Below are 23,068 nucleotides of genomic sequence, written 5' to 3'. Positions count from 1 at the left end.
GAAACATTTACTTCAACTTTATTAATAGGGCTATTTTTTATATACTGTATAACGTAATATTACCATTATTATCTTTTTAAAAGTGAGTCTTACCTATCGCTCCAATATGCAAAACAGAGTCAGTGATCAATAAAAGGTCTGTCAGAAGTCAAACAATAAAAGACCAATTAAATGAAATCGTTTATTATTTTATACCCTGTTTTTTAATAATACTAAAATTATAAGCTTTCGTAAAATGGTCGATAGTATCCAGGAATAACATCTTTTTGAATCAAATGCAATAATCTACTTTTCTTTTTAGCGGTGATAGTGTTTTTTTGTATAAATATTTTTCAAGGTATAAGTTAGATTAAAAGCTTTTGATGTCTTATTACCAGTTGGCACTTTAACTACTTTGTATTCTTGATGGACAAATGAGGTCTTATAAAAAAAATAACCCTCATCATCACCAGTTACGTGTATTATTTTATATCGTTTAGCTTTAAGGTTTCATTCTCTGTAGTTGTAAAAAAATTACTACCAATATCTGGGGCTAGAGACTTCAAGTCAAAAAACTTGTGGAAGACATTTCAAAAACTTTGTATGGAGCACTCGACTTTTAAGCATTTCTGATAATTGAAATATATTGGTCAGGTGTGTATATTGGGCCTGACTTTAAAGATTTTCCATACTTCTTTGAATTACAGAATATGCTCAATCGCCCTCATTCTGGGTATGTCCCTTTATGAGGAATTTATGTATAATTGTGTTAATGTAAGGCAACTTTTTCACAGTGTACATGTATAGGGGGATTAAGAATCAGTTTTTCTGTTGCCTACAACAATTGTCTGAGAAGAAAATAATATTAATTTTCTGCTAATCTGTTACTGTAGTTTGTAGACTCTGTAAGTAGTTAAAGATGCAGGTACCAATCTCATTGTCTCTATTGGTTTCACCCTCATGCCAAACATAAGATGACACATCTTTAGATTTTAAAATTAAATATTGTAAAATTATACATGTTTAATTTTGATACATAATAAAAATTTGATACTTCATCTCGCTGACATGACATAGACGCTTGCAGATAATAAACACAGACAACAAGTGATGGATCGTTTTCAGCTGATAATTTATCTTTATTTTTTTTTGTCTTTTTTTTTAAAAGACATACACTCTTCGCATTGGTCTTTATTTGGTTGGAAATAACCAATATTAAATTCTTTTTGGAATATTTTGTTGAACATAACATAATTAAGGTAAGCTTCCTTGTTCTCTTCCTTTTCTGTAACATAATCTCTGTATATATCTAAAAGTGATTTTCCACCACCAATTTATTATTTTTTAGAGTCAGCTCTACAATAGTGGCTTTCAATTCTCGGTATATTATTAATGAAGTTGCGAGTACTTTGCTTTATATTCTCATCAACATGATAATAATTCTTATGTTTTCCACATAAATCATCAAACAGTATACCAAGAATATCTTTGCTTTTTGCGTGATTTATCCTTAACGTTCGTACAGCCCTATCAGAAATATCTAGTGTGGATAAGAAGAAGAAGAATGTCTTACATACACGGATTCGTATCGTACCGCTATTTGTAAAGAATGTCGTATTTGGTTGTCTTGTTCCTTTCTTATATTGATATTTCGGTTCAATAAGTGTCATATTAAAAGATATAAAATCTAGTAAGTCATAACATCCCTCAAAAATTGTCTGCTTTTATTCCTCTGTAACTTTACTAGTACTTTGTAATTTACATTTATCTGTACACAGTCTTCCCACTTTTCTCATCGGTCTCATTTTTTTTTTACTTAGTTACATATTCTTTTCCATTATTTCTTGCTTCACCTTATTTCTAATCCATTCATCAGGTGTGACTTTCGTTTTATAGGTAATTTCTTATCTTGTATCTTAATTGGTTGGGGCATGTCGTCATTTAAATGTTCGATAAATAATCCTGATCCTAAGTGTAATCCATGTCGGCTACGCTGTCGCTAGATGAAAATTCTTTTAATTATTCTTCATCTTCTTGAATCACTGATTTTTGTTTTGTAATATTTTTTCTAGCAGTGAGACTAAGAACACAACCCTCTTTGACATTCTGGAACAACACAATCATTTAAGTAACAAAATATATTTATATAATCAATGTAACCTTTATTTTCATATAACACAGAAAATTAAACATCATCATAATATACCACAAAAGTAATTCATATTTTGTATGAACATAGACTGATTTTGTTATTCTATCATTAACCCTTAACAAATATCTCATGAACACTGACTCACCATTGTTCTAACTAAACAATATTCCATAATTTCGCATGGATGTAGACCGAATTAAAATGGGTCCTTATTTTAGAGAAAAATTTCACACAAACTAGTCGTAAATATAAGAACGGTCGTTCTTGACGAGAAGTAAACACAGAATTGCTTCATAGTCTGCGGTGTAACTAACTTTGGACTGTATTCATACGAAAATGTTAAGTATTTTATCTCCATTCGCGCCAAACAAATATGGACACTTAGTGCCATCTCTTTGCGACTATTATTATTAACGTAATAGGTCTTTGTTCACGCGATAGATATTTTGACTTTTAGTAGATCTGCATTAATAAGTCCATTTCATCAAATTTTGACTTAAGCCTACATTCTTGTGAAGCTGCGACCTGTTTTCTTTAATTTTTTGCTGCTATTATTTGTGCCACATTTTCATTGCAATTAACATGCACATTAATATTTGCGTTTTGTCTAATAACTGGCATTGTTTTGACAATTATTGGAGAATTACCATTTTATCATAGATTTTGTGTTTCAGTGTTTAGTTTTTATATCATACTGTTTAGGAATGTTCAGGAAAACTTAATTTATTGTTCTACTTTGAACATTTTTGATTTAAAAAAATTGTTATGTAATCCTTTGTACCCTACACCAGTAGCAGATCCCCTTTTTTACATTTTTTTGTTGAAAAATGTTTTATTCTGTGTCTTCTTTTTCTTCCAAGAACTTATCACACAAAGTTCTACATATATATTATTGAATCCATATTTCCACCATTGTAATATATTGAGGTAAAAAGTTTTTTTCTTTTAATCTAAATGGTCAAAACTTTTTCATGTTTGATTCCTGATACAAAATGTGACCAACATGTTCCTTTGATAATCTTAGAACATTAGTAATTTCATATACCTTTTTATGCTGATCTTTAAAACTATATCAAAGTGGCAGACATTATCAAAGATGATGTGATAACAGTTATAACTGTCTTCCACTCACTGATAGTTCTTTTTGAGTACCTGTGCTATTTATAGCCATTGTGTGCCTTTTGAAATTTGTATATGTCTGAATCAGTATTGGAATTTTAATATGATATGAACCAAACCAAACATCATGTAACTTGTCTAAAGTTAAGTCTCAAAAGAGAGAGATGATTCAAGTTTAGTGATGGAAATTGTATTCACTCTATTCACTTAAAAGGAATCTAAGTAATTTGACTAAAAATTTAAGTTTAATGATTTTTACTAATTTGTAAATATATTTAATAGGAAAAGTTTTGATGCCTTGTATCAAGGATGTTTAATTGATGATGAATTAGCTTCTAAACTGGTTATTATGATCTCGTCAAGATCTTTCATATCTCAAGAAGTTCATGACCAGAATTTCCGTCTCTTATTTTTAAGAAAATTACAGAATGATTTTGAAGGTAAGTGTAATGTTAGTCAAATATAATACATGTCTCATACATCAGCACAAAATACAGAACAATTATTTAAATGGATTTTAAGAACATTGCTCTTTTTTTTTCGTTTATTTCATTATGTACTTGATCCATTCAGCAAATATGTACTATTACCATGTAACACCAAATTTCAAAAGTTTCTAATTTTATAAACATATATTTTTATGGTCCTTATTGTTGTTATGTAAATCACTACGAAAAACACTTAGCACTTCAGTATTCTGATCTTCATCATCTACACTTACAGAAAATTCTTCTTGCTTCAGTCTAGGTAAGTCCAGGCAATCCAGAAAATTTATGTTGGTTATTATTTACGGAGAATGAAGAAATTCAGGAAACCAAAATTTGATAGTGTAGTCCTAATGACCATTGTTCCGATATCATTTATCCAGCTTTTCTTTTGGTCCCTTCACCCTTTTATTTGTCAAAAAATCGTTTTTCTTCATATGTGTCATTTTTCAAAACACATCAACTTTATGTAGCTGTCAAAAATATACTAATGGCTGCATCCTGCTTAAATTTGATATGTATCCCTAAAAACGGTTAGAGTTTCTAGAACTAACGTTTTTTTTAGATTGCACTTCTCTAATCAGTGAACGAGGTTACTTATCAGTTGTTCAGATACACATTTGTTTAAATAAAAGTTTAAAATTTAAACATGGATTGGTTTTATTATTTTTCTCATATAAACACACAAAAAATACATTGAAAAGATTTTTTCGACAAAGAAAAAAATTGAGTACCGGCTTAACTTTTGTATTCAAATGAATACATGGCATATTTTGTATTTGTCTTATGAAGAGTTCACATCAGTTTCAACTGTTTAATAAATTTGTATTGATTCATATACCCGTTCAGAACTTGTCTAATACATGCAGTGCCATATATGAGCTAATCTTAATCTAGGTTCCCTACATGCAGTGTTTGCTCAATGGCTTTCCAAAATGCCTGAACATATTTTATGGAAAATAAAAATTGTTTAATGTGTATATGGAGCGCACACTAAAAGTTTTCTACAAATAGAAGGAAAAAATCTAAAGTATTTATTCCAATCCAAAATAGGTACCTCAGAAATGAGATTTTTGTATGCTTCGACCGCCGCTTCATCTGGCTTCTTGAAATGTTTACCTCGTAGTTTGTTTTTGATTCTCGGGAACGCAAAGAAATCACACTTTGCTGTTTGCAATTGGGGTCATTGAAATCAATTTGGGATAGATGTCGAGTCTACTACTGTGTTCGCCTCCGGGCTTGTTCGCGCTAGATTTTTATTTATGGATTAAGAAAACTCACTCATTTTTGAGTTCTCTTCTGAACCATGTATTTTTGTCTTTTCATTTTGTTCATTTTATTCCCCAGGAGTTGTGACAGAATGCTGTCAGGCACGACCATGGCCAAGGCTATAATCGCCATGAGTTTCCAAATTCTCTGGAGCGTCGGTTAAGCAATACTTTTACCATGTTCCGTGCATTCTCTGGGCATGATGGTGTCATTTCTCTATTCCGTGTTCTCACTTAATCCATTTGGATATACCTTATTCGCATCTGTTCTATGGTCCAATGTACCCATAGGATGTTTCCTTTTAACCATTGGGACATGGGTGTTCCAGATGAGACCTTCCCCCTCCCAGTATGTACTGTGTAAAGTGAAGGTGAACTCATACTCACCGTCTTAGGTCACCACAGGTGGTGATATCTTTATCATTATCATAATTGGCTCCACAATCCTTTGTGGATCTTGGCATGGTTGCAGAGAAATCTCCATTCCCGTATATTTCTAGCAACTTTCCTCGGCCTTCTGAGCTTAGGAGGTAACTTAGCTTTTATTAAATCTTGTTGACATAAACCACAAAATAGAAGATAAATGTTTATTTGATGTTGCCAGTTCAAAATTGAACAACTTTTCAAATTAATCTGTCTTATATTTTATCTACTTTTATTCATATGGAGTATAGTAGTAATAATAAAATATTTTTTAGGAGGCAAAGTTCTTCAGAAAACGAATCCGGTAGCATTTAGAAACTGTGTACGTATGTTAGGGGAATTTTATAATAAAGCACGACTAGTAAATGGCGAACCATTTACCTTTATGTTAATTCCATTGGTAAATTGTCTGGAAATGCTCCTGGACTCCCCACAAATTTCCGATTTACAACAAATTGCTTTTCAGGTAAGATACTTATCATTTTTAAAATATTTATATTAGCAACAGTTCTACTAGCCAACTAGGAAGAATCAACCCCGCGTATCTTTAGTATTTCTGAATGTGACCTACAAGCGGGTGTTGGCTGATATTCTTAACTAGGTGTCAAGTCACGATCGGTATCCGCGCCGGAGCCGTTCCGATATGAAAATAAGAATCAACGCCTGTTAATCATAGTTGGCGATAACTATATCATCAGGTTTGTACTTGGTCATAAGGGTATCACATTTCAATCGGCTCCGAACCTTTTATGAATAAAATTGACAGATAAGAAATACCTCTAGCTATTTCAAATGGGACGCCGCTTCGAGAAGACTTCCTGCTGGAGGAAAGGAGGGTTCTACTTTCCTAAAAAGTAAACACACAAAAAAGGTTAGGAGATTTTTCTAAAATAAAGACAAAAAATAATCAGAGAAATAAATCAAACATTTATTTTTGTCTCAAACAGTCATCAAAAATACAAATGGCACAAAAAATATACTATATAAATAGTTGCAAAATACAGAATAAAAAAAACTTACATGTCTATCTGTTTACAAAGGAGATTGCTATTTATACAAAATCTTTCAAAATGGTTCCTAGGTTATTTATCACTGGCCAAAATAGATTGTTGAAATCAAAGATATCTTTATAAGTGAAGATATCGTAACGTTTAACCTTTTCTATAAAACATCTTTTCTATACAAGCAAATTAAAAATTGTCACAACAAAAAAACAAATTAAAGCTAGCTGTCAGATGTCACATTTAATTTTGATGACTAAGAACAAATAGATTGACAGCATAACCATACATATTACAATTTTTAAATTGTTATGAAAGCAATTATTGTTTTTTAAAAAAAATGTCTATTTTACTTGGAAAAATTAATATATTGAAAGTTACCTTATTTTCACTTATTTCACTTGACCCTTCTTGACCTCGTTCTTAGCAATGAACCGACAAAAAAACATCTTGAAATATGTACTTTTAAATTGGGTAACTGGAAATTTTTGACCTCACAATACATACAGAGAATAGGGGGATTTTAATGTAAATAAAGACAAAAAAATATTCTCAGCGTTAATACGTCTTTACTACGAGATAAACAACACGCATTTTATTGATTATTTTAAACGTCCTCATTTCCCAGTTTTAACTGGAATAATTTTCTACCTGACAATGTAACAGAGACAAAAAACATCTATATTTTGAAACAACTGAATACAAAACTTAAAACAGAATTTATACTATTATATAGATATTAAATATAAAACGCTACACAGCTATTGCCGCTTTCAAGGTTAGTTCGTGCGAATATTAGTAAAACCATTATAGTTCCATATTTTTACTTACTTCTGCCGTATTTTTAACTCGAGGTAAGTGTGTTAATAAGGTTCTTAACTGGTTTGTTGAATATGTCCTTTAATAATATGATACCTTAGATACTTTTCGGTGAGATTGCTTTTAAATGTTTGGTTATTGTTTGTACTATGTAGTGATATATCCACCATGTTGTTCTCGAGGGGTAATTCAGTCATGACGATATTGCTCCGTATTTTCTTATTGAAATGAAAGGTTAACAACGCATTTTTTTGTGATTTTCAGATGGTACGATTACGTAAAAGAACAACAGAAAAGGCTATGTGGAAGGAGGAAAACCTCAAAAATGCTATTGAAGCAGTTCGCCAAAATTGTGTCTTGCAAAAAAAGCAGCTACAATGTTTGGCATACCCCGGACAACATTAAGGGATAGTATAAAGGCAAACGATGGTAGTAAGCCGAGATTGGGTCGGAAATGCGTTTTTTCTGTAGAACAAGAACAAAACTTAGCAGAGCATGTGGTTAGCCTATCAAAACTATTTTATGACATCACTACAAATGAACTAAGGCGACTGGCTTTCGAATTGGCTGAAAAACATCAAATCAAACACAACTCTAACAAAGAGACCAACTTGGCCGGGATAGATTGGTTAAATGGGTTAGTTTAAGAAAACCGAAAGCGACTAGCTTGAACAGGGTCAAAGCATTTAATAAATACGAAGTTGATTTGTTTTACAAAAATTTAGACACTGTTATGTCTAAAAAAAAAAAAGAGAGAAAACAATAGTGAACATCAAAGAAAATTTACAAAATATAGAGAAACTGAATAGAAATACTGATAATATAGACCAAAAATGGGAGAATATTAAACATGCCGTAATGCTGGCAGGGAGAGAAAATTTAACACCGAAAGAAAGGAAACATAAAGAATGGATGAATGAGGAAATACTACAGTTGATGTGTGAAAGAAGGGTACACAAAACAAATAACCCGATAAGATACAAAGAAACAGATAAACTGATAAAAAAGAAAATAAGAGAAGCTAGAGAAAGATGGCTAAGTGAGCAATGCCAGGAGTTGGAACAACTGGAGCGAAAATATGACTTTTTTAATGTACACAAAAAGATTAAAGAAATGACAGGAAGGAGAAGAACAACACAGACAGGACAGATCAAAGATACAGATGGTATACTCATAACAGATTTACAACAAAAAATGAATCGATGGACAGAATACATATCACAACTTTTTGATGACAAAGATAGACAAGAAATCTCAAACGAATATACAGATGATACAGGGCCTGATATAATCAGAGAAGAAATAGATTATGCAATCAAACAAGCGAAAAGTGGTAAGGCCCCCGGTCCTGATGAAATTCCCGTAGAACTGCTCAAACTTATGGAAGATGAATCTATTAAAATACTCCTAGATCTATTTAACACAATATATAGAACTGGAATAATACCTAGGGAATGGCTCCGTTCGACCTTTATACTACTGCCAAAAAAGGCAAATACAAGGGAATGCAGCGAATATCGTACGATAGCTTTGATGAGTCATGCTCTAAAACTGTTCCTGAAAATAATCCATAATAGGATCTATAGGAAATTAGACGCAGACATCAGTAACACTCAGATGCGATTCAGAAAAGGGCTGGGTACAAGGGAGGCTCTGTTTGCAATGAACGTTCTCTCACAGAGATGCTTAGACATGAACCAAGAAATTTACACCTGCTTTATTGATTTTGAAAAGGCCTTTGACAAAGTACAACATGAACCACTAAGACAAATTCTAATAAAGAAAAATATAGACAGCCGAGATATTCGAATTATATGCAACCTATATTGGAATCAAACAGCAAATGTGAAGGTTGAGGGTAGGCTTACAGAAGAAATTCAAATCCGTCGAGGAGTCCGGCAGGGATGCATCTTGTCGCCACTTTTATTTAATCTGTATAGTGAAGCTATTTGTGAACAAGCACTCGAGGAAGAAGATCTTGGTCTGATAATAAATGGTGAGACGATCAACAATATAAGGTATGCTGACGATACGGTTCTCCTAACGGGAACGCTAGTAGAACTACAACATCTCGTTCAAAGTCTCAATATATACTGTAACAGTTACGGCTTGAAAATTAATTTGAAAAAAACTAAATTTATGGTAATCACGAAATCAAAGAACATCAGAGCTAATCTTGTAATAGACAATACAACGATTGAGCGTGTGTCCTGTTATAAATATCTAGGTGCTTGGATCACAGACGATACTGATCAAACAAAAGAGATTAGATGTAGAATAGAAATCGCTAGATCAGTCTTTAATAGAATGCGCAAACTCTTTTGCAATCGTGATATCAACATAAAGTTACGAATACGAATGCTGCGGTGTTATGTCTTTTCTACCTTGTTGTATGGAGTAGAGGCTTGGACACTAAAACAGTTGACCACAAAAAACATCGAAGCTTTCGAGATGTGGTGCTATAGGCGCATTCTCAGAATATCATGGATGGACCGCGTCACTAACACGCAAGTACTCCAAACTTTAGACAAAAGATGCGAAATTCTAAATGAGATAAAAACTAGAAAGATGGAATACTTGGGGCACATTGTGAGAGGTGAAAAGTACGAACTTTTAAGAAATATCAAGCAGGGCAAAATTAAGGGCAAAAGAAGTGTGGGAAGAAGAAAAATATCGTGGCTTCGTAATCTACGTGAATGGTTCGGGTGTAGTTCGATTGAACTTTTTAGGCGCGCTGCTAACAAAGTCGCAGTGGCCATGATGATTTCCAATCTCCGCTAGGAGTGGCACGAGAAGAAGAAGATGACTAAATATAACTTTCCACCGAACCGTATCCATAATATGGACGAAACTGGAATTTCCACAGTACAAAAACCGGGACAAATTCTTGTACCAAGAGGACAGAATAAATTGGGAGGAGTTACGAGTTGGGAGCGTGGCAAGAATATCACTGTAGTGTGTTCCATGAGCGCTTCAGGGATATATACGCCCCCAATGTTTATTTATCCAAGGAAACGGATGTCACCTTTGTTGCATCGAGGAGGACCTCCTGGAGCCATTTATAGATGTTCACACAATGGGTGGTCCAACGAAGATTTATTTTTAGATTGGCTGAAACATTTCCAGAGAACCACTAAGTCAAGTGAAGAGGACCCTGTCCCTCTGTTAATGGTTAATCATAGAACCCATATTTCTTTGCCATGTTATGACTTTTGCCGTTCAAACCACATTCACGTTGTGTCGCTTCCACCCCATTCCTCGCACAGACTTCAGCCCTTAGATGTATCTTTCTACGGGCCTCTTAAGAATGCGTTCAATAAGGAGTGTGATAATTTTATGAAAACAAATTTTCATCAAAAAATCACTCCATACGATATTGCTCCGATATTCAGCAAAGCTTACTTGAGGATTGCTACCCTTGAAAAGGCAGTGGCAGGATTCAAAGCATGTGGAATTTTTCCGTTTCAACCAGATAAATTTAGTGAAGAAGATTTTGCTCCTGCTCATTCAGTCATAGAGCAAATAATTGTTGAGGACAAGGAGGAAAATTCTGAAAAACTCAATGATACCTCTACTAATGAGGCACCTATTAATGAAAATCCTCCTGAAAGTCCTGCAACTGCTACTGCTATCGAGATTATTAATCGCAGTCAACCGGGGACATCGTTAAGAAAAGTAGATTTTTCAAAAAGCATTCTCGACATTTCACCAATGCCAACTAACAGGACCGATCCTAAACAAAAAGATCAGGATAGAAAGCAACATTCTATTATCCTGACTTGTAACACCAATGAAAGATATCATGCAAGATGCTAAAGAAAAAAGGGAGTTGAAGCAAAAAGCGAAAGCAGTGAAACGAAATTTTACAGATTGCGAACATAACAAAAATATTGGAAAAAAATCAAAAAAATTGAAACAAAACAGAAGAACGTTTATATCTGAAGACGAGCTTTCTAAGAATAAAAAAACAAAGAAAATGAAGAAAACTACCAGACCAAAATTCGATGTTGATGAAACATCGTCGGAAGATTTTGATGATGACAAACTTTGTGATGATGCTTCATATGATGATATCTCCCTACCCACTGTGTTTGCCGATGAGGAGAAATGTTTAATTTGTGGAAAATTTGAAGACACTGAACTTTGGTATCGCTGTACACTTTGCTCGAAATGTGCTCATTCTCAATGCAGTGGAAAAGACAGTGCCAAAAATTATGTTTGTGTCTTCTGTGAATAGAATAGTAGGTTGTTTTTAGGTTATGTTTTCATTTATCATTCATTATACTGTTATTTTTTATGTTTCCAAATAAAATTTCAATAAAGATATTTGCTTAGAACATGTTTTATAGAGAAGTCTTATCCATCATTTCAGTTCAGTAGGTGGCGCCATTACCCCCTAGGCCTGGGGCAATGCCGTCACGTTACACAAAAAGTGTTGCGTTTATTGTCGCTTAATCAAGGCGAATGAAAAATTTCTGAAAATTAATTTAAGTTAAAAACTTAGTTCTTAGATCGCTAGCATAGTTACATATTTCTTTCATCTCAAAATTAAGTCACAAAAAATGATGATCTCTTAAAGTGACGCCCTCCCCTACCCTCGTTCCGGGTGGCGGCACTATTTTTTCTTCAGTTGTGAGTAATAAAGAACAACAAAAATTGGTCCGAAGAGTGTGCTCTCAAATTTGAAAACCAATGTTTTTTGCATAAAAAGTGGATATTTTCTGTAGAATTCGACATATAGGTACATATTTTTATGCTTTTATGTTTATACACCGAGCTGTTATGTAAAAGAAGATTTCGCATATTTAATAATATCCATTGTAGTATAGATATACAGTGTATATGTGAGCTTGGGAAAAAACCAGCTACGCGTTGTCTCATTTTAACGTATTATGTAGTACATAATCCGTTATAAGTAGTAGTAGCAGTGTTCGGATTAAACAGATTGTAAAGATAATGTAGTATCTTTTTGTACTGGTCGATATCCCGATAGCTCATCATTATATTACGATGTTAGTGACAGATTTGGCATTTCTATACGAAAGTTACCATATTTCGAAACGTATGTAGCAGCAATATTTACATATATATTTAACTATTAATTAATAGAAACCTGTTTTCAGTTTTATTTGAATGGCGCTGCTATTAAAACTGAATGTCCTGATAAGCTTAACGAACTATACAACAAAATACGAATGCTTCTCACATCTGACAAACAAATATCTAAAGAAGGAAAGCTATGGCTATTATTATCCATAGAACTGGGGGCAAACAAGTTCGGAGTGCTGCCTATAGATGTTTTTAAATTTTATCAAGAACAAATTGGTGGTAATGGAATGTCTTTGTTTCAAGTAAGTACAGAAGCTAGAAATAAATATTGTGTATGTAATAGATGAAGCATGTATAGAATAACAATAAATTTATATATTTTTTTAGAAACTTCTTTAAATTTACTTTGCAGAATCCTGTATATTCAATATTTTATTTTGTACGTCATATGTGGCTGTGTTAGAAAGCTGAATCTCCATCTGGTATACAGAGCTTTTCGTTAATATAATTTGTAAATGTTTTAACTGCATAATTTTGATGTCAAAATATGACGGCCTTTATGAAATACAAAGAGTATTCAGCAGAAAAACGATTAAGGAGATTTAATTTCAATGCAGGGCTCCTGCCATCCCCTTATACGTATTTCTGCTTTATTTATTTACTCATGTTCGTGAGTACTAGAAACTAATTCGCAAAGGATATTTGCCTTGGTGGATCGGCAACTTGTGGAATGCAAATTGTAGATTCTCCTTGTTGATTAATTCATCAATTGTCTGCTTTGTATAAAGCAGAGTATTTTTAAAAGTTATTTGTGTTTTTATTGTATGTTCAGACTTGTTTTGGCCTGTTATTTCCGATTTTTTTTTATACCGTTAGTGGTACATGACAGCTACGATAGTGATTTTCTTTTAATAGCGGTCATGTACCACTTGACACCTAAGAAGATCTAAGAAACTCAACCATGTTTAGATTCTTAGGATGAATATATCCCTTATAATGCCTAAGGTTTCGAAGAGGATGACAGTGCCTTAGAGAGACAAATTCTATCAGGAGACTGGACCAAGTGACCTAGATGAAGATCAGAAGAATAATCTGATATTGGAAAATTGGGGAAAATGTATAATAATCAAGACAACTTCACATTCTCTTTTAAGAGAAAGTTAACTTGGACAATTTTGTATTATCTAATCCTACAAAATATATTGATAGTTTATAAGCGATGTTATTCTAGATGAAATTGTTGAAGAAACTAATAGATATGCAGCTGAACATATCCGCACGCACCATCTTCGACACTGATCATTCGTTCATAAGTGGACGCAAACCATTTGCCAAGAAATTAGAAGATACTTAGAAACTCTTATAATTATGGGTATGTGTTTTTTACCACAAAGCCGTCTATATTGGAGTAAGAGTAATATGGTTGTTTAAAGTAAAACGGACTACTGAAATGATTCATCAACAATATCAAAAGTTCTCGTTCATGGTGAAAATGTAGTAATTTACATGGAGAGGATGATTAGTTTTTCGTCAATACCTTCCCAAGAAAACGCACAAATGTGGAGTAAAGGTGTATAAAATGTGTACTCCAGATGGCTATACCTATAATCTTATCATCTTTAGGTATATGCCAATAAAAATGGTCCATACACTTTCCACCCATGGCCACACATACGATCTTTGTATAACATTACTGAATGGACTAATCAATGAAGGCTGTGCATTGTTTGTGGATAATTATTATTCAAGCATCCAAATTGTCTTTTGGGCCTGAAAAGTTATCTTTGTGGTAGCTACTTTGAAACTTAAATAATAGGCCAATTCTACCAGCATTATGAGTAAGAAGTTACGAAAAGTGAAGTATGAGGGCAACAAAGTTAAAGTGAAATTCTGGTGCTAAAATTGATAGACAAAAGACCAGTGCATATGACAATTGTTAAACTGTAAAAGTTAAAATTGATATTGAATTAGTTCAATAAACGTTGCTATTTAACCTTTGTGAAGTACATTTGATTTGATATATTGAATTTGGTTGTACTCATTTGTGAAGTGAAAGAGTGATAATGGAAAAAGATAACATCCCGCCAGATCAGGGTAAATCGAAAAATAATGAATATGATGAATCAATTATGGATATGCAAAACATCCCCAAAAGAAATAAGGAAAACGAAAGAAACAAGAAAATTGAACTAGTAGAAAATTCAAATATGCTCATACTGGTAAGTATTGAAAAAAAAAATGAAAAACAAATAAATATGCTGAGTCAGACCAAGGACCTTATTTCGTATTTATACAAAACCTGGATATAGGTAAGCTACATAAAATAAACAATTCTCGTTTAATTTAAAATGCGGTCTAGAAATTATAAGAAATATTATTAACATGGCAGTTATAGGGAACAATAAGGTTAAGGTAGAATTGAACTCGTCAGAAAAAATGCATATTTTAGTTTGTTACTTTGGTTAACTTTTTTAACCCAACAGAAAGGTGTTATTAACCCATTTATAGGCCAGCGTCCTATTTATAGATCACTGAAAATTTTATTTTTTCAACCCTTAAAATTTTTTTGAATTTAAAGAAAAATTTTCCATGAATATTTTAGGCTGTTGTTGATTAATGTTTATTATAAACTATATTCATGAATAAATCTTAAAAATATAAATGGTTGAATCGTCAATATAAGTTTTATTTTACTAATCTATAAATATGACACATTCAGTATTCAGTTGAATGTGAATCTGTGCACCAAGTAGTATTTTTTTAATTTTAGTTTTTTTTATTGCTATTTACATAAAAAGTTTTATATTTTATCTTCTTTAGGAGAAATTATATGGCAATAACTAATATTTTAACGAATATTACTTTGGATAATAATGTAAAAATAAAGTAAATGAAACTATTGTCAAATAATATGAACATAACTCATTCAAGCAATTTATACGTGGAAGGCTTATTCGATTCTGCTACAAATTTTGGGATTTTTGTGGAGGTGACAGATACCGTTATAATTTTGACTTTTATACAGGCAAAACAATCGCTAACAATGATCGCGAATATTTGGTAAAGAAGCTTGTGGATCATGATTTTAGATATTATATAAATGCAGAAATACTTTCTGTAGAATGGAACGATAATAAGTGTGTTACTATAGCGTCTAATTTTGATAATATACGAGCCCCTTCCCATGTCAGTTGGCCCACCTATGGAATTTGCAGTCGATTATCATAAACAAATTATACTCTGCATGTTTTTATAAGTTCCCACATTAATTAATATATCATTTTTATTAATATTTATTAAAAACATTACCCTTATGGTTTTTTATTTATTTTCAACAATAAAAAAAAATTCACTAAACCCTAGCTATGCATTCACTTATGTCAACATACGTTGATTTTTTTCATAATAACGTTAAATCCTGAGGTAACTATGGAAAAATGACATCAAAACAATAATATTTTCTGCGTAAAATCGCGTCTGACAAACTGTTGGCATTTTTTTCGAAACAAATTGTTCTAAAACATTCTTCTGTTTAGGCGAGCTTAAGAAAAATGAAGCAAATCCGTTGAAACTGTAAAAAAAAGACATTCTTTAATTTTTTCCGCATATCCTGCAAAATTAAATTCATTTTATGCGCATGACAGTGACTAAATAAAGCTTGCGGTGCAATAGTTTTAACTTTTGCCCGAAGACCATTCAATTCACCAGACAGCACAGTAGAGCTGCCATAAATTTGCCCTACCAATTTATTTTTGATATCAAAAAATTTTAGTGTCTCCTTTAAAATACCAAAAATATATTCTACCTTATGGTTTTTACTCACGTCTGTAAAACCTAAAAACCTTTCATAAATATTACCACGTAACACGTATATCAACAACAATTGATAATTATGAACTACATGATATATCAATAGTTTCATCTACTTCTAGTGAAAAGCAAATGGTTTCCAGGATCTCAGATTCACTAACGTTATTCAAAATGTTAATTGATTGTGTTAATTCATTCTGGATTGTTTTAGATACGTCGCTAAATGTCTTCGACTCCGAAAGTAAATTAGAAAATTCCAAATCGTATTTCTTTAACATTTTTATTAGTTCTCTATAATTATCTTGGTTTAACGACTGCCCCGACACATCGTGTTCCCTAAATGATAATTCGTGACAACTTAAGAAAATTTTACAAAAGAAATTTTACAATTTCGTCATGTTTAATATCATTTTCACGTTAAGCATTATCTAATGAAACAACTGGGGGGGGGGGAGGGGTCATGATCCCTCCAAACAAAATTAAATATCGATCAAATAATCCTAAAAAAAAATAATTTAAAACCCATCAACCCTATAAGATGGAAGTCAAGAGTTAAAATGATTTAATCTAGGGGTAAGTGGAGAATTATGCGGAAGCCTTTTTTACATTGCTCTTTAAAAAAATCAACAATTCTGAATACAGTAAGTAATATCTCGACTAACGCTATCCCGACTTCAGAGTTACGCGATTTTCAAATTTTATCAATTCGTCATTTGAGTGCCATTTGAGAGAATCGTTCGATTATAGATGAGATAGAATTATCGCTCACACATTATTGCTCATTAGGGTGTCCCGTCTTTACATAAAAATTTTTTTTGAGCTACACTATCGCAAGAGGTATCCAAATTTGTGTAATTTTCCAGAGATTATGAAAAATGTAAAATAAATACGATAGCATCTCACCTTCAGGGCTCTACTAGACTTTAAAGTTTTGTAAATTTTACGTTTGTACAGACCTAAATCATATACTTCAAATAATACACAAATTAAACTTAAAAGATATTTTATTATTAAAATTAATGAAAAAGGTTCCAAACAACTTAACAAACAAAATAGATCATATATTTGATGACAAAAACTTAAAATTTGAACTTTTTTGTGTCCAAAATTTGGCATTTCTGCCCGAGACTCCAACCTGGTTCTGATAAAGCTATCTCTAGAAGTAGCATCAGTTACATTCTGCGAGACCTCTGTAATCAGTTTAACACATCTTTCCACAGATGTGTGTGGCAGGAAAGTCAAAAATATCCAAGCTTTTATCTTTTATCATGATATGAAGGTTCTCAGTAGAAATATGCCGAAGAACCGGCGGTGTTGTAACCTGACAATCCTGACATTCGTGCCACATAATAATATCGGTGTAATCTTTAGCAGAGAAGTTAATATTGGTGTTTTAAATATTCTGCGTTTATCGCTACTTTCAGTGTCTCTAGCTTTTTTTATTCTTCGCCATGCCAGCTCCCTAATGTGATCTCTATCATCAAACAACATACTCACAAGTAAGTTTTCTGGGTGGGCAAAAAAGGCATTTCTTTCGATAACGGTATCCACAACAGATCTTAGATTTTCGGGTAGAAATCGAGATTACATAATTAGTTGAAAAATTTACTTCGCTCCATCCTTAAAAGACGCTTTTTGCTTATGTCTGAACCACATCGGAGCATATACTTTAACAACATAGTTTACAAGCAATTGTAAATTTTCTGCTGGATTAAGCATACTTACATAAAGTCTGAGTAGACGATTAGCAGTAGTAAGCCATCTGGAGTGCGCCATTTTTCCAGGTTCACGGTTTGCCAATTCAGGAGTACAGAAACCGATTAATACTGCTTGACATATTTCATATAGATATTTTTGATCTGTACTTAATTCATTGACCACATTTTTTGGCAAATCAGGCAAATTACCATTCACAGCAGAAAAAGTCACGGTGGGTTTAAGGCTGATTTATAAACTTTACGTTGGCACTGGCGCTGGCGTTCGCGTTACAACATGGTCAAATGGGAAACTCGTATGTCTATTTAAAAACATCGTTCGCCGTTGGCCGTTGTAGCAGAGAATACACCAACCCTTCTGTGGTTGTAGTGTTGTAGGTTCTGTGATCACAGAACATAAAAAACTGTATCTTTGTCATCGCAGCCAATAGCGATACCGAAAAAGTGACAAGGTTTGTCAAACAAATCAAACTAAATTATTTGTTTATGTTTGTGTTTCCACGTGTTTATAAATGAAATAGTTTAGATAATTTAATTTATATTCCCTATATATTAGAGAGCGATAGTTTACATTTATTTTTGGTTTTACCATTTGCAGTAATTTTTCAAATACTGGAACCTGCGTCCTGGTATATTTAAAAAACTGCTATTTATCCCAGTTTTTTGTATTTATATAATAATTAAAATTACCTCTTGTCTTTCTGTTCTGGTTAATGGGCCTGCGAGTGTATCGACGTTGTGTATGTTGCTCGAATACAAAGTATCGTGTATAAGTGCCACTGCACCTAACAAACGCCGAGCATTTTCATTTTCCATTGTATTAATTTTCAAGCAAAAACTAATAACACCAAATCAAAAATGTAAGCTTAGAAATTTAGATGTGATCTTCAACGCCAACGCCAACCGAAAGTTTATAAATGCAGTATACGATAGCGAGCGCCACGGTCAACGGCGAACGCCAGCGCTAACGCCAACATAAAGTTTATAAATCCACTTTTATTTTTATGAGCAACTGTTTTCCAATAGGTCCGGAGTATTCTCTAAGACCCGAAGTAGAACCATCTATGGTCAGCAACAAGTGACGAAACGGTAACTCATTAGCATGAAGCAAACAAACGCACCATTGTAACGGTCTCTCCCAATACTCCTCTAAATATTGAATCACACCACCCTTCCAGCCAATATTAGTTGCAGTTCCATCACATCCAACGCAAATTACATCATCTTAATTCAAACTTTGACCCTCAAAAAAAGTTGTGATCGAAGTAAAAATTCCATTTGCAGTGCCACGACTAGGCGTTGTATGTCCCAAATAAATTGATCAGGGTTCTGATAACAATGAGATGTGTTCTTCCAAAATCTCTTTGCGTGGTAACGATTCCCTATTTTCTCATTTATCAGGGTCTTGTTCTTTCGTCCATCAAAGTAAATGCTATTTACAATAATACCTGCAACATCTTTTAAACCAAACCCACGTCAACCAAAACATCAGAAGCAACAGCAGCAGCAGATCGCATCGATAAACCGTATCTATCACTGACTTTAGCAACTGTTGGCAACCGCAACGTATTTCTATTAAACGTGGAAGTCGACGGTGTCTCTGTTCAGAAAGAGTCAGGCAGGCACTGCTTCTTCATCACAATTTGCTGATATAGAATCAGTCGTTTGAGTAGCACACAACTTTTTTTTTGCCCTTATTGATTCACCTATTTTTCTCTGCTGTCGTTTCATGAATCTGGCAGTTTCTTTCGTATCAACATTGCCTATAACCATTATCCTGTCATTTCTTTGATCCAACAGAAAGTCTCTATAATTGATGGGAACTTTTTTATGTTTTAAACATGAACAAGATTCGATAAAAAAACAAGCAGCAACGTCGAAAAGCTTTTCAGCTGACTCTACAATATACTTCACTTTGTTTTCAAAACTGTTATTTCGTTTGCTTTTGGGGTGTCTTTTCAAACTGAGGTACTTTTCGAAATAATATTTTAGTAACTGAATAATCTGTTCCTTAGTTACGATTGGAATCGAACCTTTTGTCCAAATATTAATAACTTCTTCAGAAACAATGGCATATATTTCTGAATTGGATGGATACTTTACATTATATTTTAATTTTAGATCGTTCTTTCACAAATAAAATACATTTCATAACATCTCTTATAGTTGGTAGCTGTCGATCTTTAAGTTCTTTGTAAGTTCCCATTATAGAACAAGTAGTCTTATTACGTCTAGAGCTCATGATTTAAAACTCACAAAATCAGCTTTTGACACTAAAACAAACGCAACAGTAATGATGTTGAACGTCGAACGACGCGTCGACCACCCCAAGCCACCTTCTCCTTCTACTCGTCTTTCTCTTACCATCAAAGCAGATCTGACGTAACCAAAGTTAACAGAATTCTCTAAACTTTAACGGAACGTATAATACGACGCAGTATTATACAATAGTATAGGTAATGGATTTTGACAAGAGCTATGGCCTTGTAAATAACAGGTAATCTTGTGTATTGCATCAGCATGACTCATAGCTCTTGTTAAAATCCATTACCTCTACAGTACAATCTCAATTTATTTTAGTGCAGGAGCCGAAAAAATATTATCACAAAAATGACAATGTTTCCAAAGCTTCGGTAGAACCCTAAAGATATATTGTTATAATTTTTTTTTTAATTATTGTGATAATTTACGAGCAATTACTCCCAATTTCAAGAGGTCTTGTATTAAACAAAAACAAAAATTAAACTCATTCAATGTACATGACATTACTTATATTAGGTATTTCTTATCTTCAGTTTTGTCTACGAATTGGTTGTTTGCAATTTGAATATGTATTACACTATACTACTCACGAAGTTGATAGAAAGTTCAGCGAGTATACTTTTTCCAATGTCAATTTGCCAAGCGTCGGCTTTTGAGATTCTTTGATGTCAATGCCGACCATTGGCGTGGAAATTAAGAAAAGGGATCAGTTCATCAAACACATATTTCAAGAAAAATTATATAATTTTTATTAATTTTTACATAATTATATTCAGGAAAATTTCTCAATTTTTGGGCAGAAATTGTTTAAACAATTTTTTAAACAAATTCAAAATATCACCTTTTGTGCTCCAAGAAATATTTTTTAGGTTTTTGGGTGACTCTAAATAAGATCTATGTCATTTTTCTCAAAAGTTAATAGTTTTGGAGATATAGGCGATTTAAAATCCGAAAAATACGATACCTAATATGCATTTTCGAGGCTTGAAAAATATGTAAATGAGTATTTTTGAGATTCAAGAGTATCTAAACTAAAGTCTCAACATTGATTTTGGTGAGAAATCGGGGCAATATTTTCCGTAGCAGAAAAAGGTGATCTTTTGAATTTGAATTGTTTCCGGCATAAATGTCCGGCACCCTTCAACCTTCGATTTGTTTAAACGGGGCATTTTTGAATAGGACTCTTCAAAGGACAGAATAAGTTTTTTTTTTAAATGGGAGCGGGCTCACAACATCGAATATTGAATAAATAACAAATTAATTCTTTCAAATTAAAGCTTGTTAATTTTAGTGATTTATAAGAATATTGGAATTATTATTTAGTTTTTACATAAACCAGAATATTTTTTTACAATTATCTGTAAATAAAGGCTCATTCTGTCAGAAAATTTTAAAAGATTGTCTATCCAGCAAGGACAGAAAATCTCAAAATATTGTCTGTCCAGCAAGGACCACGAGGAGGTATGAGCCTTCCTTGCCAGGAAAGGAAAGGGTTGGGTATGTTAGTAAGAATATAAAGTTAGTTTTTTTTTTCATTTTGTTTTTATTATTTTTTTTCTTTTTTGTTTTTATATTTTTTTTGTTTTTTTGTTCTGACTTTATACAGTGTGTCGCATTTAAGATGATTAATATATATATATATATATATATATATATATATATATATATATATATATATATATTTATTTAGATAAGATTTAATTTTCTTTTTTTAAACTTTATAGATTTCTTCAAGTCTAGAATAAAGTTATATGTACCAAAACAACTTCTTATTTATTTAAAAGTGCATATGAAAATTGTATAATTTGTATGTTAAATTTGTATGAAAATCTGTAATTTCATGGATTTCATTATATGGATTTAAGACACTTTGGAAATAAGATCTTCAATTGTAGTCAGGATTCTAAAACGGACAGTTGGCTGTCCCGAGATGCATCAATTGTAGATTTATGATCGAGATTACAAATAATACTGAAAAACTAAAATTGCGAATTTTGTCATGAAATTTGGTATGTGCGGTTACAATAAGTGGAACAACTTTTCCAAATAAGTTTTTCCGATTTCTCTAACGCGAAGCAAAATATCGAAAATTTACCCTGTTTGTGGATTCGCAGGGAGCCGCGTTTAAAATTAAAATTTCAGATCACTATCTTAAAAAAATGTGCACTATCAACATGTATGACTGTGCAAAATTTTAAATCTGTATGTATTTTGATAGCTGATATATAGAGGTGTCTTCATCTTAAATGTGACACACTGTATAATAATGAATACTAGTGTTCAAGATGCATCGCGATAGCTGTAAAGAAATTAATTAGAAGGACTAAAAAGAATCGTCAGAGTCTTCTGAAGTCGAATCGTTCCCAGGTTGGATAACTATTGGTGCTATTGCCGGTAAAACAGGATATTCGTTTTCTATTTTTAAAACATGAGCTTCGCAATTTTTCCACACATCGCTATTAATGCCACTAATTACTTCTCGAATATTCTCAATGGCCACTGCGCTTAATGTTGGTGACTGATTATATGTTCGCAATCGTTTTTTTACGGTACCCCAAACCATTTCAATTGGATTAAAAATGCAATAGTATGGGGGTAATCGCAAAAGAGTATGGCCGTGCCTGCTGCAAATGGTGTCAATAACGTATTCGTTTTTAAAATTCCGACTTTTGATCATTCTAATTAATTCTTTCTTTACTGGAATCTTTTTAGGAACAGTGATGTTTTTAAGTTGCATAAATTTTAAAATTTCGTCCTTTTTCGTGTTATTATTAGGTATTTTATTTAATATGCTTGAATGATACGACGCATTATCCATAACAATCACTGAATTCGGCGGAATATTGGGCAAGAGTTGTTCAACAAACCACTTTTCAAATAAATCGGCTGTCATATCTTCGTGATAATCGGCAGAAGACTTTGTTATATTTTTGGCCGACAATAGCAATGCATTAGATACAAAACCATCTTTGCTTCCGGCATGAAG

The 23,068-nt window shown here is 32.7% G+C and overlaps 1 protein-coding gene across 1 annotated transcript in view; it reads left to right on the top strand.

The window, feature by feature from the left end:
• The window catches only part of LOC140441197 (CBP80/20-dependent translation initiation factor), a 31,467-nt gene that overhangs the window by 859 nt on the left and 7,540 nt on the right, over positions 1-23,068 (top strand). The window contains exons 2-4 of the mRNA XM_072531769.1: positions 3,533-3,690; positions 5,702-5,892; positions 12,370-12,597. Of these exons, the coding sequence (XP_072387870.1) occupies positions 3,533-3,690; positions 5,702-5,892; positions 12,370-12,597 (577 nt within the window). The remainder of the gene's footprint in view (positions 1-3,532; positions 3,691-5,701; positions 5,893-12,369; positions 12,598-23,068) is intronic.

Source organism: Diabrotica undecimpunctata, chromosome 5, assembly GCF_040954645.1.
Source record: "Diabrotica undecimpunctata isolate CICGRU chromosome 5, icDiaUnde3, whole genome shotgun sequence".
In the NCBI taxonomy this organism is placed as follows: Eukaryota; Metazoa; Arthropoda; class Insecta; order Coleoptera; family Chrysomelidae; genus Diabrotica; species Diabrotica undecimpunctata.
This window is presented reverse-complemented; position numbering and strand designations above follow the sequence as displayed.